This window comes from Oncorhynchus nerka, linkage group LG12 (assembly GCF_034236695.1).
Source record: "Oncorhynchus nerka isolate Pitt River linkage group LG12, Oner_Uvic_2.0, whole genome shotgun sequence".
NCBI lineage: Eukaryota > Metazoa > Chordata > Actinopteri > Salmoniformes > Salmonidae > Oncorhynchus > Oncorhynchus nerka.
Window position 1 is genome coordinate 41,000,168 of NC_088407.1, and position 18,117 is coordinate 41,018,284.

At 43.5% G+C, this 18,117-nt stretch overlaps 1 protein-coding gene across 1 annotated transcript in view; it reads left to right on the forward strand.

Moving 5' to 3' along the window:
• LOC115138232 (MAM domain-containing glycosylphosphatidylinositol anchor protein 2-like) overlaps window positions 1-18,117 on the forward strand; it is a 223,038-nt gene that overhangs the window by 181,302 nt on the left and 23,619 nt on the right. Inside the window, exon 11 of the mRNA XM_029674883.2 lies at window positions 17,298-17,475. Within this exon, the coding sequence (XP_029530743.1) occupies window positions 17,298-17,475 (178 nt within the window). The remainder of the gene's footprint in view (window positions 1-17,297; window positions 17,476-18,117) is intronic.

Below are 18,117 nucleotides of genomic sequence, written 5' to 3' on the forward strand. Positions count from 1 at the left end.
AACCCAGCCTAAAACCCCAAACAGCAAGCAATGCAGGTGTGTAGAAGCACAGTGGCTAGGAAAAACTCCCTAAAAGGCCAAAACCTAGGAAGAAACCTAGAGAGGAACCAGGCTATGTGGGGTGGCCAGTCCTCTTCTGGCTGTGCCGGGTGGAGATTATAACAGAACATGGCCAAGATGTTAAAATGTTCATAACTGACTAGCATGGTCAAATAATAATAATCATAGGCAGAACTGTTGAAACTGGAGCAGCAGCACGGCCAGGTGGACTGGGGACAGCAAGGAGTCATCATGTAAGGTAGTCCTGAGGCATGGTCCTAGGGCTCAGGTCCTCCGAGAGAGAGAAAGAGAGAATTAGAGAGCACACTTAAATTCACACAGGACACCGAATAGGACAGGAGAAGTACTCCAGATATAACAAACTGACCCTAAACTACTGCATAAACTACTGCAGCATAAATACTGGAGGCTGAGACAGGAGGGGTCAGGAGACATTGTGGCCCCATCCGAGGACACCCCCGGACAGGGCCAAACAGGAAGGATATAACCCCACCCACTTTGCCAAAGCACAGCCCCCACACCACTAAAGGGATATCTTCAACCACCAACTTACCATCCTGAGACAAGGCCGAGTATAGCCCACAAAGATCTCCGCCACGGCACAACCCGGGGGGGGGAGGGGGGGGGGCGCCAACCCAGACAGGAAGATCACATCAGTGACTCAACCCACTCAAGTGATGCACCCCTCCCAGGGACGGTATGAAAGAGCCCCAGTAAGCCAGTGACTCAGCTCCTGTAATAGGGTTAGAGTGGAAAGAGGGGAACCGGCCAGGCAGAGACAGCAAGGGCGGTTCGTTGCTCCAGAGCCTTTCTGTTCACCTTCCCACTCCTGGGCCAGACTTAAAGTTTGAGACCGAGTTTGCGTCTCTGACATGGGTAGGCAGACCATTCCATAAAAATTGAAGCTCTATAGGAGAAAGCCCTGCCTCCAGCTGTTTGCTTAGAAATTCTAGGGACAATTAGGAGGCCTGAGTCTTGTGACCGTAGCGTACGTGTAGGTATGTACGGCAGGACTAAATCAGAGAGATAGGTAGGAGCAAGCAGTAACAGTCACCTACTGCTGTAAAGAGTTTGTCCACAATGAGAAAGGCACCCTTCTCTCTCTGTTGCCTTTATACCGGATACAGTTTCTTATAATCTTCGTTTATCTCCCTTGGAAATTGGTCATTGAGACAGAATTTGGTCCCTTTTAAGATCCTTTCCTCTGCTCTTGATCAGCTCCTTTTGTTGCTAGTGCTCAAATTTGGCAATGATCGGTCGGGGACCCTTGGTCTTGTCGCTCCGAGCTCCAAGTCTGTGTACTCGCTGGAAAGCCACCTTGTTTACAGTCTCTATAGGAGGTTTCAAGGCGGATTGCATGAATTCTCCTCAGGAATCCCAGAAAAAAATATATTTTCACTCATGCTACGACTAGTAGAGACTCCTTCATCACCCTGTTTTCCCTGAGTAGACAATCCATGTTGGAATCGTGGATTTTTACCTTGGCTACATGTTGATTTTTGTCTATCCACACCAGACGGAATCAGGACACACAGGTTGAAATATCAAAATGAACTCTGAACTAACTGTATTCATTTGGGGACAGGTCGAATCACATGAAACATTCATGGACATTTTGCTAGCTAGCTTGATGTTGCTTACTAATTTGTCCTGAGATATAAACATTGGTTGTTATTTTACCTGAAATGCTCAAGGTCCTTTTTTTCCTGGATCTTTGTACAATTTTGAGTCACACAAAATCGTGTCTTCTCTACTCTGACAAATAATCCACAGATAGAAGGGCTATTTCATTTCTAGTAATCTCTCCTCCTTCAGTCCTTTTCTGTAGACTTTATTTGGCAGTTGGCAACCAACTTTTAGGTGCATTACCCCCACCAACTGGACTGGAATGGTGGCTTTCAATCACCCAGGTGGGTATATGCTCCTAAAAACTAATGAGGAGGTGGGTGAGGCGGGACTTACAGCCCGTCAACCGTCAAAAATAGAACCAAGTTCTATCTTAGCGCCTGGCCACACAGACGCTACCGAGCAGTTTGGATAAAATGATTGATTAACATGTAAACTCAACAAAAAAAGAAACATCCTCTCACTGTCAACTGTGTTTATTTTCAGCAAACTTAACATGTGTAAATATTTTTATGAACATAACAAGATTCAACAACTGAGACATAAACTGAACAAGTTCCACAGACATGTGACTCACAGAAATGGAATAATGTGTACCTGAACATAGGGGGGTCAAAATCAAAAGTAACAGTCAGTATCTGGTGTGGCCACCAGCTGCATTAAGTACTGCAGTGCATCTCCTCTTCATGGACAGCACCAGATTTGCCAGTTTTTGCTGTGAGATGTTACCCCAGTCTTCCACCAAGGCACCTGCAAGTTCCCGGACATTTCTGGGGGGAATGGCCCTAGCCCTCACCCGCCGATCCAACAGGTCCCAGACGTGCTCAATGGGATTGAGATCTGGGCTCTTTGCTGGCCATGGCAGAACACTGACATTCCTGTCTTGCAGGAAATCACGCACAGAACGAGAAGTATGGCTGGTGGCATTGTCATGCTGGAGGGTCATGTCAGGATGAGCCTGCAGGAAGGGTACCTCATGAGGGAGGAGGATGTCTTCCCTGTAACGCACAGCGTTGAGATTGCCTGCAATGACAACAAGCTCAGTCCGATGATGCTGTGACACACCGCCCCAGACAATGACGGACCCTCCACCTCCAAATCGATCCCGCTCCAGATTACAGGCCTCGGTGTAACGCTCATTCCTTCGACGATAAACGCAAATCCGACCATCACCCCTGGTGAGACAAAACCGAGACTCGTCAGTGAAGAGCACTTTTTGCCAGTCCTGTCTGGTCCAGCGACTATCTGGTCGGTGTGCCCATAGGCGACGTTGTTGCTGGTGATGTCTGGTGAGAACCTGCCTTACAACAGTCCTACAAGCCCTCAGTCCAGCGTCTCTGAGCATTGATGGAGGGATTGTGCGTTCCTGGTGTAACTCGGGCAGTTGTTGTCATCCTGTACCTGTCCCGCAGGTGTGATGTTCAGATGTACCGATCCTGTGCAGGTGTTGTTACACGTGGTCTGCCACTGTGAGGACGATCAGCTGCCCATCCTGTCTTCCTGTAGCGCTGTCTTAGTCATCTCACAGTACGGACATTGCAATTTATTGCCCTGGCCTCATCTGCAGTCCTCATGCCTCCTTGCAGCATGCCTAAAGCACTCATCACGCAGATGAGTAGGGACCCTGGGCATCTTTCTTTGGGTGTTTTTCACAGTCTGTAGAAAGGCCTCTCTTGTCCTAAGTTTTTATAACTGTGACCTTAATTGCCTACCGTCTGTAAGCTGTTAGTGTCTTAACGACCGTTCCACAGGTGCATGTTCATTACATTTTTTATGGTTCATTGAACAAGCATGGGAAACAGAGTTTAAACCCTTTACATTGAAGATCTGTGAAGTTATTTGGATTTTTACTAATTATCTTTGAAAGACAGGGTCCTGAAAAAGTTACTTTCTTTTTTTGCTGAGTTTGTGTAAATTTATTTTGCAACACTTGCTTGCGCATCTTGGTCGGTGTGGTCAGCATGTTAGTGTTGTCCTCAAATGTTTACAATACAGTAAACCTGGCAAGGCAACTGTACAATGAATCGCTTAAAACTTGTTAGAGAAGCGCTCCCGCTGTGGGAATCAAATCAGCGGACATTTCAAGTGCGCCACGTATAGTTTTAGATAAAACTCAAACTTTCATTAAAATTGACATACAATATACTGAATTAAAGCTACACTCGTTGTGAATCTATTCACCAACTCAGATTTGTAAAATGCTTTTCGGGGAAAGCATGAGAAGCTTTTATCTGATACCATGCACCCTCAAATACAGCAACGTCACCAAAAACAACAGATTTTGCGTTATCAGTCGCTACCCAAAACGCTGGAATAAAATATAAAACATTCATTACCGTTGACGAGCTTCTTTCTTGGCACTCCTATATATCCCATAAACATCCCAGTTGGGTCTTTTTCCCGATTAAATCCGTCATTGTATAGCCAAAATGTCATTTTCTGAAGACCGGTCTGATGCAGGAATATTCTGTTTTCCAAGACGCAACGTCACTTTTTAAAATGACAAAAGGTGCCTATATACTTTTACAAAACACTTCAAATTACTTTTCTAACCCAACTTTAGGTATTAATAAACGTTAATTAGCTATACAATTCATGACGGGGCGATATGTATTCGATAGGAGCGAGTCTGGAAATCACCGGCCATCTTGGTAATTTTAATAACTTCCTGTTGACAAAATGAAACCGGAAAGGCTAAAACGTAATAGAACAAAGGATTTATTCTGCTCAAAACGCCAGCACTGGCGACATCGTGTGGAAGCTGTAGGCGCTTACATTACGGCTGGATATATTTTCGTTCGTCTTTAACAATACATTGACTGGCGTAGTAATATATTTTTTGTGTTTTTGGAGAACAGTTTTTCGAGGGATTTTTACTGCTAAACACGTTGTGTTATAGCCACAGACACGATTTAACCAGTTTTGGAAACCTCTGAGTTTTCTATCCACAGATACTATCCATATGCATGTACTATATTCCTGGCATGAATAGCAGGGCGCTGAAATGTTGCGCGATTTTTAACAAAAAGCTAAGAAAATTCGCAACATCCTTATGAAGTTTTAATACTTCCAAACATTGGGCCTCACTAAAGGCTGCAGTGCATTCAGAAAGTATTCACTCACACCCCTTGACTTTGTCCACATTTTGTTGTCGTATCCTAAATTTAAAATTGATACCATTTAGATTTTTTTGACACTGGCCTACACACACACTACCCCGTAATGTCAAAGTGGAATAATGTTTTTTTTTCTCAATTTTTACAAGTTAATACAAAATGAAAAGCTGAAATGTCTTGAGTCAATAAGTACACAACCCCTTTGTTATGGCAAGCCTAAATAAGTTCAGCAGTACCCCACATATACAATTATTTTTAAGGTCCTTCGGTCGAGCAGTGAATTTCAAACATAGATTCAACCAAAATGACCAGCGAGGTTTTGCAATGCCTCGCAAAGAAGGGCACCTATTGGTAGATGGGTAAAACAAAATCTGACATTGAATATCCCTTTAAGCATGGTGAAGATATTAATTACACTTTGGATGGTGTACAAAGATACAAGTGTCCTTCCTAACCTTCCTTCCTTGCCAGAGAGGAAGATAACCCCTCAGTAAAAAAGGGGGTGTAAAAATTAGTGTTGACTTATTTTAACCCAGGATGAGTATTTTCAACATTATGAGGAGTCAATGAGCTCTAGTGTCGGAATTAAAATGGAGTGTAAAATGATGCAGTCATTGCTGTGTAAATTAAACTCAATTCAGTGGAATTAAAAAATGTTTGTGTGAATTTTAACACCATTTTGAGTCAAATGTACACTACCTGTAGAGTAACTTCAACACTATGTAGACTGAGACCAAATGTTATCTGAAACAGTGTTGAATTCAACTCTATAGGAGTTAAATTAACACTTTTATTTTTACTGTGTACAAATAATCCAAAACATGCATTCTGTTTGCAACAAGGCACTAAAGTAGCATTGCGAAACATGTGGCAAACCGATTTAACTTTTTGTCCTGAATACCAAGTGTTATGTTTGGGGCAAATCCAATACAACACATTACTGAGTACCACTCTCCATATTTTGAAGCGTAGTGGTGGCTAGGGCTGTTGCGGTGACTGTATTACCGCCACACCGGCGGTCACAAGTCATGAAGGCAGTCAAATTCCACATGACCGTTTAGTCGCGGTAATTAGGGTTCTCCAAGCTCTGATGCTGCTGCTTTGTCATTAGTAGCCTACAAAAACCTGCTAACTGCCTGGTACTCGGCACTCTATTGTCCTTGTAATCACTCTGACATCAATGCAAATGTCTTTGAAAATCTAATCAAACACTTCATGGGAGGCCATGAGCTCATGTCGCGCAACATTTCTATAGGCTATGAAATTGCGGGAGTAAACAGAGTGATGGCTGCTAATAAAAAGACGAGAATCCCATCAGCTTTCTATGGGCTAGGCCTACTATATTTATTTCTCAACTTCCCTAATATTAAGCACATTGCTTACAGTGCATTCGGAATGTACCCCTTGACTTTGTATTCAATATTTTTTTCCCTCATCAATCTACACACAATACCCCATAATGACAAAGCGACAACCAGGTTTTTTTTTTTTGTTTGCAAGTGTATTAAAAAGAAAAAAACAGATACCTTATTTACATACATTTTCAGACCCTTTGCTATGAGACTCAAAATTGAGCTCAGGTGCATTCTGTTTCCATTGATCATCCTTAAGATGTTTATACAACTTGATTGTAGTCCACCTGGGGTGAATTCAATTGTTTGGACATGATTTGGAAAGCCTAGCACCTGTCTATATAAGGTCCCACAGTTGACAGTGCATGTCAGAGCAAAAACCAAACTATGAGATCGAAGGAATTGTCCGTAGAGCGCTGAGGCAGGATTGTGTTGAGGCACAGATCTGGGGAAGGCTACCAAAAAATGTCTTAAATGGAAGAAGTTTGGAACCACCAAGATTCTTCCGAGAGCTGGCCCACCCGGCCAAACTGAGCAATCGGGGGAGAAGGGCCTCTGTCAGGAAGGTGACCACTCTGAACAAGCTCCAAAGTTCCTATGTGGAGATGGGAGAACATTCCAGAAGGAAAACCATCTCTGCAGCACTCCAGCAATCAGGCCTTTATGGTAGAGTGGCCAGACGGAAGCCACTCCTCAGTAAAAGGCACATGACAGCCCGCTAGGAGTTTTCCGAAAGGCACCAAAAGACTCTCAGACCATGAGAAACAAGATTTTCTGGTCTGATGAAACTAAACTTTTTGGCCTGAATGCTAAGTGTCACATCAGGAAAAAACCTGGCCCTATTTCTACGGTGAAGCATGGTGGTGGCAGCATCATGCTGTGGGGATGTTTTTCAGCAGCAGGGACTGGGAGACTAGTCTGGATGAATGGAGCAAAAAAATCGGAATACTTTCCGAAGACACTGTATGTTGCACTATCCAGGTGTGGAAAGCTTTTAGAGACTTACCCAGAAAGACTGTAATTGCTGCCAAAGGTGCTTCTACAAAGTATTGACTCAGGGGTGTGTATAATTATGTAAATTTGATATTTCTGTATTTCATTTTCAATATATTTGCAAACATTTCTTAAAACATGTTTTCCCATTTTCATTATAGGGTATTGTGTGTAGATGGGTGAGAAACAAATCTATTCAATCCATTTGTAACACAGGAAAATGTGGAATAAGTCAAGGGGTATGAATACTTTCTGAAGGCACTGTATATATTGTACTCATATTAAGCCTATGATTTTGAGACTCATCTCTTTTGACTAATGCACTGGTATACTTTTCTGAGCACCTGAGAACCGAGGGAGTGGTGGTGGTGAGTTTAATTTGACATGCTTAGCTGGTTCTAGAGGAATCGTTCGACAAAGATATCAACAAGGGATCAAAGACAGAGTTTGTAGATTAAAACCTACATGCTTTAAATTATTCCTTTTAATATTTGATTTGAAGATAGAGTTGAAGTTTACATACACTTAGGTTGGAAACTCGTTTTTCAAACACTCCACAAATTTCTTGAGACGTGTTCTATCTAATAAAGGTAAAATAAAAATCTCCTAGAAATGAACGTACTTTGCGAAAAGTGCAAATCAATCCGAGAACAACAGCAAAAGACCTTGTGAAGATGCTGGAGGAAACAGGTACACAAGTATTTGTATCCACAGTAAAATTAGTCCTATATTGACATAACCTGAAAGGCCGCTCAGAAAGGAAGAAGCCACTGCTCCAAAACCCCCATAAAAAAAGGTAGACTACGGTTCGCAGCTGCACATGGGGACAAATATCGTACTTTTTGGAGAAATGTCCTCTCTTGTCTGATGAAACAAAAATAGAACTCTTTGGCCATAATGATCACCGTTATGTTTTGGGGTGGGGGGGCTTGCAAACCGTGAAGCACGGGGGTGGCAGCATCATGTTGTGGGGGTGCTTTGCTGCAGGAGTGACTGGTGCACCCCACAAAAGATGGCATCATGAGGGAGAAAAATGTTGTGGATATATTGAAGCAGCATCTCAAGACATCAGGCAGGAAGTTAAAGCTTGGTCACAAATGGGTCTTCCAAATGGACAATGACCCCAAGCATACTTCCAAAGTTGGGGCAAATTGGCTAAAGGACAACAAAGTCAAGGTATTGGGAGTGGCCATCACAAAGCCCTGACCTCAATCCCATAGAAAATGTGTGGGCAGAACTGAAAAAGTGTGTGCGAGCAAGGAGGCCTACAAAACAGACTCAGTTACACCAGCTCTGTCAGGAGGAATGGGTCACAATTGACCCAACTTATTGTGGGAAGCTTGTGGAAGACTACCCAAAACGTTTGACTCAAGTTAAACAATTTAAAGGCAATACTACCAAATACTAATTGAGTGCATGTGTAACGGCTTTCTTGTGGAGAAGGAGAGTCGGACCAAAATGCAGCGTGATGATGATTCATGATATTTTAAATGAAAGAAAAAACTATACATGAAGAAACTACAAAATAATGAAATGTGAAAACCGAAACAGCCCTATCAGGTGCAAACACAAAGACAGGAACAATCACCCACAAAACACTCAAAGAATATGGCTGCCTAAATATGGTTCCCAATCAGAGACAACGATAAACACCTGCCTCTGATTGAGAACCACTCCAGACAGCCATAGACTTTGCTAGATACCCCCACTAAGCCACACACCCAATACCTAACAAAACCCCAAGACAAAACACACCACAATAAACCCATGTCACACCCCGGCCTGACCAAATAAATAAAGACAAACACAATATACTTCGACCAGGGCGTGACAGCATGTGAACTTCTGACCCATTGGGAATGTGATGACAGAAATCAAAGCTGAAATAAATCATTCTCTCTACTAATTATTCTGACATTTCACATTCTTAAAATAAAGTTGTGATCCTAACTGACCTAAAACAGGATTAAATGTCAGGAATTGTGAAAAACTTCAAATGTATTTGGCTAAGGTGTGTACGTAAACTTCCGACTTCAACTGTACATGTTTCTTTTGTGCAACTTGTTTTCAATGCAGGTGGGAATTTCAGAAAGTTAAAGCGTCTTATCGTGTCTCAATGCTTCCAACACGTTTGCACCACAGCTCCAATTAGGTGTCTTTGCTCTTTAGCATGTTTGTCAATTTCACAATTGTCACCTATTCATGAACAGATTTCTTATCTTCTCTGCAGTAATAGTCTATTGTCGTCATGGCAGCTGTTGTGTGTGTGTGTGTGTGTGTGTGTGTGTGTGTGTGTGTGTGTGTGTGTGTGTGTGTGTGTGTGTGTGTGTGTGTGTGTGTGTGTGTGTGTGTGTGTGTGTGTGTGTGTGTGTGTGTGTGTGTGTGTGTGTGTGTGTGTGTGTGTGTGTGTGTGTGTGTGTCTGCGCATCTGCCTGCTTGTTATATTCAAATGCATTTGTTAATGTCTTTGATTATGTTTGGAAACAACACTTTTCATTATGTTGAGGTGCCATTTGTAATTAACTGAAAACTGTAGGTCAATTCATTATGAAGTTTCACAATATGTTTCTTGGCAGGCTGTGTTATTTGTAAGAAATACATAAATAAGAAGCCATAGTGATACAAGTGTACAGTACAAGTGTGGTCATATACAGAAATGTCCAAAAGTATTTGGACAGTGACAATTGTTTTGTTGTTTTGGCTCTCTACCCCAGCACTTTGGATTTGAAATTATACAATGATTATGTAGAATAGAATATGTTTCTAAACATTTCTACATTAATGTGGGTGCTACCATGATTACGGATAATCATGAATGAATTTATGATGAGTAAGAAAGTTAGAGGCATAAATATCATACCCCCCAAAAAATCCTACCCTCCCCTGTTATTGGTAATGGTGAGAGGCTAGCATGTCTTGGGAGTATGACCTTTGGTGCATGATAGATAGCTTGGCTTTGGAACATTCTCAGCATATTTAAGGAACATGACAAATTTAAAGACACGTTCTCAAATTGTTCCAAGAACCTAAACAAAGCTATCCATAAAATACTTTAGTAACGTGCAATTGACAAAAATATATTCTATCTAGCTGTGAGTTTAGGTGTGTTGGACACGCCCAGCTGATCTTAATGAGTGTTTGTTTCATTTGAAATGGGATCTGTTTGAAAAGACCAGGGCTTTCCAACCCTGTTCCTGGAGCACTACCGTTTTATAGGTTTTCGCTCCAATGCTAATCTAGCACACCTGATTCTAGTAATTAGCTGTCTGACAAGCTGAATCAGGTTAGTTACAACTGGGGTTGGAGCGAAAACCAACAGGCGGGTAGCTCTCCAGGAACAGGGAACAGTTTGCATAAAAAAACATGTCATGCTAGCACCTTTCTGGTGGTGCAGTGGAGTAATTCCATAGACAGAAAACAGAAGAGCATAGGTTCATATCGCACTGATGCCATGTCACAATAAAAAAGACGTGTCGCATGATTAATGCCTATCTGTGGTTGGAGTCCAAAAAAGATAACCCCAAAAAAGCTAGCAGTGTTATTAAGTCTTATTGAAATATTCAGTGAAAGTTAAGATATATAAAAATAATAATTCAAAATAACCTAACATTTCCATTGTCAAAATGTTAATAACATTTTCTCAGAACCTCCCTGCAACATAAAAATAAACGTTTCCAGAACAGGCAACACTTTGCCTGCTGTTTTCAGAACGTTTAAACAACTTTCAGATTTACGGTCAGGAAATGTATGGCTTCATTCCCACAACTTCCAAGGAACCAAATGTGCTAGCTGGGCATGTAGTGATTCACAGCTCTGAGACATTGAAAACGTGGGCTGGGTGGGGTGTTCTAAGGAGGGAAGCAAAGGCCATGTGAGGACTCCCAGGGTGCGTCCTGATTGTCCACCCTTCTCACCAAGTGTGCACTTACATTTACATTTACATTTAAGTCATTTAGCAGACGCTCTTATCCAGAGCGACTTACAAATTGGTGCTTTCACCTTATGCCATCCAGTGGAACAGCCACTTTACAATAGTGCATCTAAGTCTTTTAAGGGGGGGGGGGGAACGGGGGGTGAGAAGGATTACTTTATCCTATCCTAGGTATTCCTTAAAGAGGTGGGGTTTCAGGTGTCTCCGGAAGGTGGTGATTGACTCCGCTGTCCTGGCGTCGTGAGGGAGTTTGTTCCACCATTGGGGGGCCAGAGCAGCGAACAGTTTTGACTGGGCTGAGCGGGAACTGTACTTCCTCAGTGGTAGGGAGGCGAGCAGGCCAGAGGTGGATGAACGCAGTGCCCTTGTTTGGGTGTAGGGCCTGATCAGAGCCTGGAGGTACTGAGGTGCCGTTCCCCTCACAGCTCCGTAGGCAAGCACCATGGTCTTGTAGCGGATGCGAGCTTCAACTGGAAGCCAGTGTAGAGAGCGGAGGAGCGGGGTGACGTGAGAGAACTTGGGAAGGTTGAACACCAGACGGGCTGCGGCGTTCTGGATGAGTTGTAGGGGTTTAACGGCACAGGCAGGGAGCCCAGCCAACAGCAAGTTGCAGTAATCCAGACGGGAGATGACAAGTGCCTGGATTAGGACCTGCGCCGCTTCCTGTGTGAGGCAGGGTCGTACTCTGCGGATGTTGTAGAGCATGAACCTACAGGAACGGGCCACCGCCTTGATGTTAGTTGAGAACGACAGGGTGTTGTCCAGGATCACGCCAAGGTTCTTAGCGCTCTGGGAGGAGGACACGATGGAGTTGTCAACCGTGATGGCGAGATCATGGAACGGGCAGTCCCTCCCCGGGAGGAAGAGCAGCTCCGTCTTGCCGAGGTTCAGCTTGAGGTGGTGATCCGTCATCCACACTGATATGTCTGCCAGACATGCAGAGATGCGATTCGCCACCTGGTCATCAGAGGGGGGAAAGGAGAAGATTAATTGTGTGTCGTCTGCATAGCAATGATAGGAGAGACCATGTGAGGTTATGACAGAGCCAAGTGACTTGGTGTATAGCGAGAATAGGAGAGGGCCTAGAACAGAGCCCTGGGGGACACCAGTGGTGAGAGCGCGTGGTGAGGAGACAGATTCTCGCCACGCCACCTGGTAGGAGCGACCTGTCAGGTAGGACGCAATCCAAGCATGGGCCGCGCCGGAGAAGCCCAAATCGGAGAGGGTGGAGAGGAGGATCTGATGGTTCACAGTATCGAAGGCAGCCGATAGGTCTAGAAGGATGAGAGCAGAGGAGAGAGAGTTAGCTTTAGCAGTGCGGAGTGCCTCCGTGATACAGAGAAGAGCAGTCTCAGTTGAATGACTAGTCTTGAAACCTGACTGATTTGGATCAAGAAGGTCATTCTGAGAGAGATAGCGGGAGAGCTGGCCAAGGACGGCACGTTAAAGAGTTTTGGAGAGAAAAGAAAGAAGGGATACTGGTCTGTAGTTGTCGATCGGAGGGATCGAGTGTAGGTTTTTTCAGAAGGGATGCAACTCTCGCTCTCTTGAAGACGGGAGGGACGTAGCCAGCGGTCAGGGATGAGTTGATGAGCGAGGTGAGGTAAGGGAGAAGGTCACCGGAAATGGTCTGGAGAAGAGAGGAGGGGATAGGGTCAAGCGGGCAGGTTGTTGGGCGGCCGGCCGTCACAAGACGCGAGATGTCATCTGGAGAGAGAGGGGAGAAAGAGGTCAGAGCACAGGGTAGGGCAGTGTGAGCAGAACCAGCGGTGTCGTTTGACTTAGCAAACGAGGATCGGATGTCGTCGACCTTCTTTTCAAAATGGTTGACGAAGTAATCTGCAGAGAGGGAGGAGGGGGGGGGACGGGGAGGAGGATTCAGGAGGGAGGAGAAGGTGGCAAAGAGCTTCCTAGGGTTAGAGGCAGATGCTTGGAATTTAGAGTGGTAGAAAGTGGCTTTAGCAGCAGAGACAGAGGAGGAAAATATAGAGAGGAGGGAGTGAAAGGATGCCAGGTCCGCAGGGAGGCGAGTTTTCCCTCATTTCCGCTCGGCTGCCCGGAACCCTGTTCTGTGAGCTCGCAATGAGTCGTCGAGCCACGGAGCGGGAGGGGAGGACCGAGCCGGCCTGGAGGATAGGGGACATAGAGAGTCAAAGGATGCAGAAAGGGAGGAGAGGAGGGTTGAGGAGGCAGAATCAGGAGATAGGTTGGAGAAGGTTTGAGCAGAGGGAAGAGATGATAGGATGGAAGAGGAGAGAGTAGCGGGGGGAGAGAGAGCGAAGTTGGGACGGCGCGATACCATCCGAGTAGGGGCAGTGTGGGAAGTGTTGGATGAGAGCGAGAGGGAAAAGGATACAAGGTAGTGGTCGGAGACTTGGAGGGGAGTTGCAATGAGGTTAGTGGAAGAACAGCATCTAGTAAAGATGAGGTCGAGCGTATTGCCTGCCTTTTGAGTAGGGGGGGAAGGTGAGAGGGTGAGGTCAAAAGAGGAGAGGAGTGGAAAGAAGGAGGCAGAGAGGAATGAGTCAAAGGTAGACGTGGGGAGGTTAAAGTCGCCCAGAACTGTGAGAGGTGAGCCGTCCTCAGGAAAGGAGCTTATCAAGGCATCAAGCTCATTGATGAACTCTCCGAGGGAACCTGGAGGGCGATAAATGATAAGGATGTTAAGCTTGAAAGGGCTGGTAACTGTGACAGCATGGAATAGATAGAGCGATAGACAGATGGGTAAGGGGAGAAAGAGAGAATGACCACTTGGGAGAGATGAGGATCCCGGTGCCACCACCCCGCTGACCAGAAGCTCTCGGGGTGTGCGAGAACACGTGGGCGGACGAAGAGAGAGCAGTAGGAGTAGCGGTGTTGTCTGTGGTGATCCATGTTTCCGTCAGTGCCAAGAAGTCGAGGGACTGGAGGGAGGCATAGGCTGAGATGAACTCTGCCTTGTTGGCCGCAGATCGGCAGTTCCAGAGGCTACCGGAGACCTGGAACTCCACGTGGGTCGTGCGCGCTGGGACCACCAGATTAGGGTGGCCACGGCCACGCGGTGTGGAGCATTTGTATGGTCTGTGCAGAGAGGAGAGAACAGGGATAGACAGACACATAGTTGACAGGCTAGAGAAGAGGCTACGCTAATGCAAAGGAGATTGGAATGACAAGTGGACTACACGTCTCGAATGTTCAGAAAGTTAAGGTTACGTAGCAAGAATCTAATTGACTAAAATGATTAAAATGATACAGTACTGCTGAGGTAGGCTAGCTGGCAGTGGCTGCGTTGTTGACTTTGTAGGCTAGCTGGCAGTGGCTGCGTTGTTGACACTACACTAATCAAGTCGTTCCGTTGAGTGTAAAGTTTCTACAATGCTGCTATTCGGGGCTAGCTGGCTAGCTAGCAGTGTTGATTACGTTACGTTGCGTTAAAAGAACGACAATAGCTGGCTAGCTAACCTAGAAAATCGCTCTAGACTACACAATTATCTTTGAAACAAAGACGGCTATGTAGCTAGCTATGTAGCTAGCTACGATCAAACAAATCACACCGTTGGGACTGTAATGAAATGAAATGAAAATGTGATACTACCTGTGGAGCGAGCGGAATGCGACGGAATGCGAAAGTTCTATTCAGTAGACGTTGGCTAGCTGTTGGCTAGCTAGGAGTGACTCCTACGTTAAGGACGACAAATAGCTGGCTAGCTAACCTCGGTAAATTAAGATAATCACTCTAAGACTACACACTCTAAACTACACAATTATCTTGGATACGAAGACAGCAAAGACAACTATGTAGCTAGTTAACACTACACTAATCAAGTCGTTCAGTTGAGTGTGATAGTTACTACAGTGCTACGGTAGACGGTGAACGTTAGCTAGCTGGCTAGCTGCTGGGCAGATAGGAGGACGACGAAATACGATAATTACGCAATTATCTTTGATACAAAGACGGCTATGTAGCTAGCTAAGAAGAAATTGCTAAGATTAGACAAATCAAACCGTTGTACTATAATGAAATGTAATGAAATGTAATGAAAAGTTATACAACCTGCAGACCGAAGCAGACCGAAGCGCGGATGCGACCGCTCGCTCCAACCCGGAAACCACTTCTCATCATGAATAAAACAATCTTAGATTGATGTAAGTATTGGCTGGAGAGAGATTCCACCATTTTTTCAATTCTTGACTGGAAGTGTGCAAGTATACACTTGGATAAAAGGGCAGAGAATTGTGACGTAGCCCCAGTCTCTAGGGGTTGTCTTCACTTGTTATTCCTCCAGAATCACACAAACTGACATACAGCTAAGTGAGGGCAAACTTGGGAGAATCTCAATTGTATATCCGTGATCTAGGGACAGAGAACACAAGGATTTAAGGAAATACAATTGAAATCCAACTTAACTTATTGGATAATGCTGTTAAATCAGATGTTTGGTCTGACTTTATGGTAGATGGGACTAAGATCAAGTGTTTTCGAGGCTGTAGTCATGGTTGCACTTCCTTGCAAAATACGTAATTCATTAAATATGGGGCGGCAGGTAGCCTAGTGGTTAGTGCGTTGGGTTGCTGGATCTAATCCCCGAGCTGACAAGGTAAAAATCTGTCGTTCTGCCCCTGAACAAGGCAGTTAACCCACTGTTCCCCAGTAGGCCGTCATTGTAAATAAGAATTTGTTCTTAACTGACTTGCCTAGTTAAATGAAGGTTAAATAAAAAATGTATTCTATTAGCAATGGTGTAAAGTACTTAAGTAAAAATACTTTAAAGTACTACTTAAGTCATTTTTTTATGTATCTGTACTTTCATTTACAATTAATATTTTTGCCAACTTTTCCTTTTACTTCACTACAGTCAAGCATCGATAAAAATGTCACCAGAATAATACCCTCTATTTATTGGAAAGGAGCATCAAGATCACCTTGCACTTTCAAAAAGTGTTCATCGTAACGTAACTCATCTGTAGCCTAATAAACTGCATTGGGAGGACCACACACCATGTCATCGTGTGACTCCAAGTTTACTTTATTTTGATGGTTGTTATATCAATATTTCCACTGCCATTTCTCGCATAATTAATTTTACCGACACAAAAAGATCCCACCATGTTGAACGAACAAATGATCTGTCATCATTTATAAAATTGTATCAAAACTACCTGTTTCCATCACAGCTGACGTAATTTTTTTTATACGGTATGGCTTTAATCGCAAAAAAACTGTGGATAGAAACATGGTTAATGATTTTTTGATATGCATCTCCCATTTGGCATGTCGCTTGTGATGTGGTTCACAGCAGCACTGACGGATGTGGTCCGTCAGTGACAACTGCATTGCCTTCACCAATGTTGGTTACAAGGCGGTAGTTATTTAAATTAGGTGAGAGATTATCATGTTACCATTGGTGTATTAAAATGAGAGTTAAGGTGATGTCACCTTGTCCTAGATTTCTGCCTAAATAAACATACCCAAAAGTAACTGCTATTCATGTGTAATTACATGATTCTGACATGCAAAAACTTGGTATGTTTGTAAAGTACTTAAGTAAAAATACTTCAAAGTACTACTTAATTAAGTAGTTTTTGGGGTTATCTTTACTTTACGATTTATATTTTTGACAACTTAAACTTCACTATAGTCCTAAAGAAAATGTTGTACCTTTTACTCCATACATTTTCCCTGACACCCAACAGTACTCGTTACATCATGAATGCTTAGCAAGACAGAAAATGTTCCAATTCGCACACTTATCAAGAGATCATCCCTACTGCCTCTGATCTGGCGGACTCACTAAACACAAATGCTTTGTTTTTAAATGATGTTGGAGTGTGACCCTGTCTATCTGTAAATAAAATACAAATTGTGCCGTCTGGTGTGCTTAATATAAGGATTTTTTAAAATTATTTGTACTTTTACTTTTGATACATAAGTATATTTTAGCAACTACATTTACTTTTGATACTTAAGTATATTTAAAAACAAATACTTTAAAACTTTTACTCAAGTAGTATTTTACTGCGTGACTTACTTTTACTTGAGTCATTTTCTATTAAGGTATCTTTACTTCTACTCAAGTATGAGTATTGAGTACTTTTTCCACCACTGTCTATTAGTATGGATTTTAAGGATGTTTTCTTTGACCTTGAGTTCAGAAAGGGGATCAATGGGAATTGATTATAATGTGGGAGCATTACAAAAGGGGATTCTAATGATTTTAATGATTCCTATGTTTTGTCTAGACGGGCCAGTCGAGGTGGTGGGAGCAGGAGATCCCCATGGAGGGAGCAATTGCCAAGGGCGAGCTGATCACCCACAACCTGACGGAACTCATCAAGCCCGAGGCCTACCTGGTCCGCCTTACCCCCATCACACGCTTCGGAGAGGGAGACTCCACAGACAGAATCATCAGATACAGTGGTGAGCAGAAATCATTCTGTCTAGTTGGACTGTACATAATAGATGCTGTGTATGCTCACAATGTTATATTGTAGTATACTAATGTACTTGACCCTCAGCATTGTACAGACTATGTTCTTCAGTAGGGACTAGCATGGCCATGTATGCGCACAATTGAGTATTGTATTGTTGTATATTGTACACAATGTATGTGACCCTCAGCATTGTACTGTAAAGACAGAATGTTCTTCAGTAAGGACTAGCGCCATATGTAACATGGGCATAATGTTCTATGTAGACCAGGGGTGTCAAACATATGGCAGGCTGGTTTGCGTAAAACAAAACAAAAAAATGGGGGGGGGACAAACTCAATATACTTTAAAATTACCAAAACCAAATCTGTGTCGAAATGATAATGGACCTACATTCATACAGTTTCTCGACTGTGTCCAGCTCGCTAATAATCAACTAAAGGAAAGATGGAGAGTCAGTGAGTGTCAACAATTACATTTTAAAAAATGGATAGAGGACTATGTTTTTTAAATTTTGATGGCGTGGAAATGTAACACATTTTCAGTGTGGCCCTCCGGACCTCATTGAAGACCATATGCGTACCCGGGAGAAAATGTATTTTGACACCCCTGATGTAGACTATTAGCATTG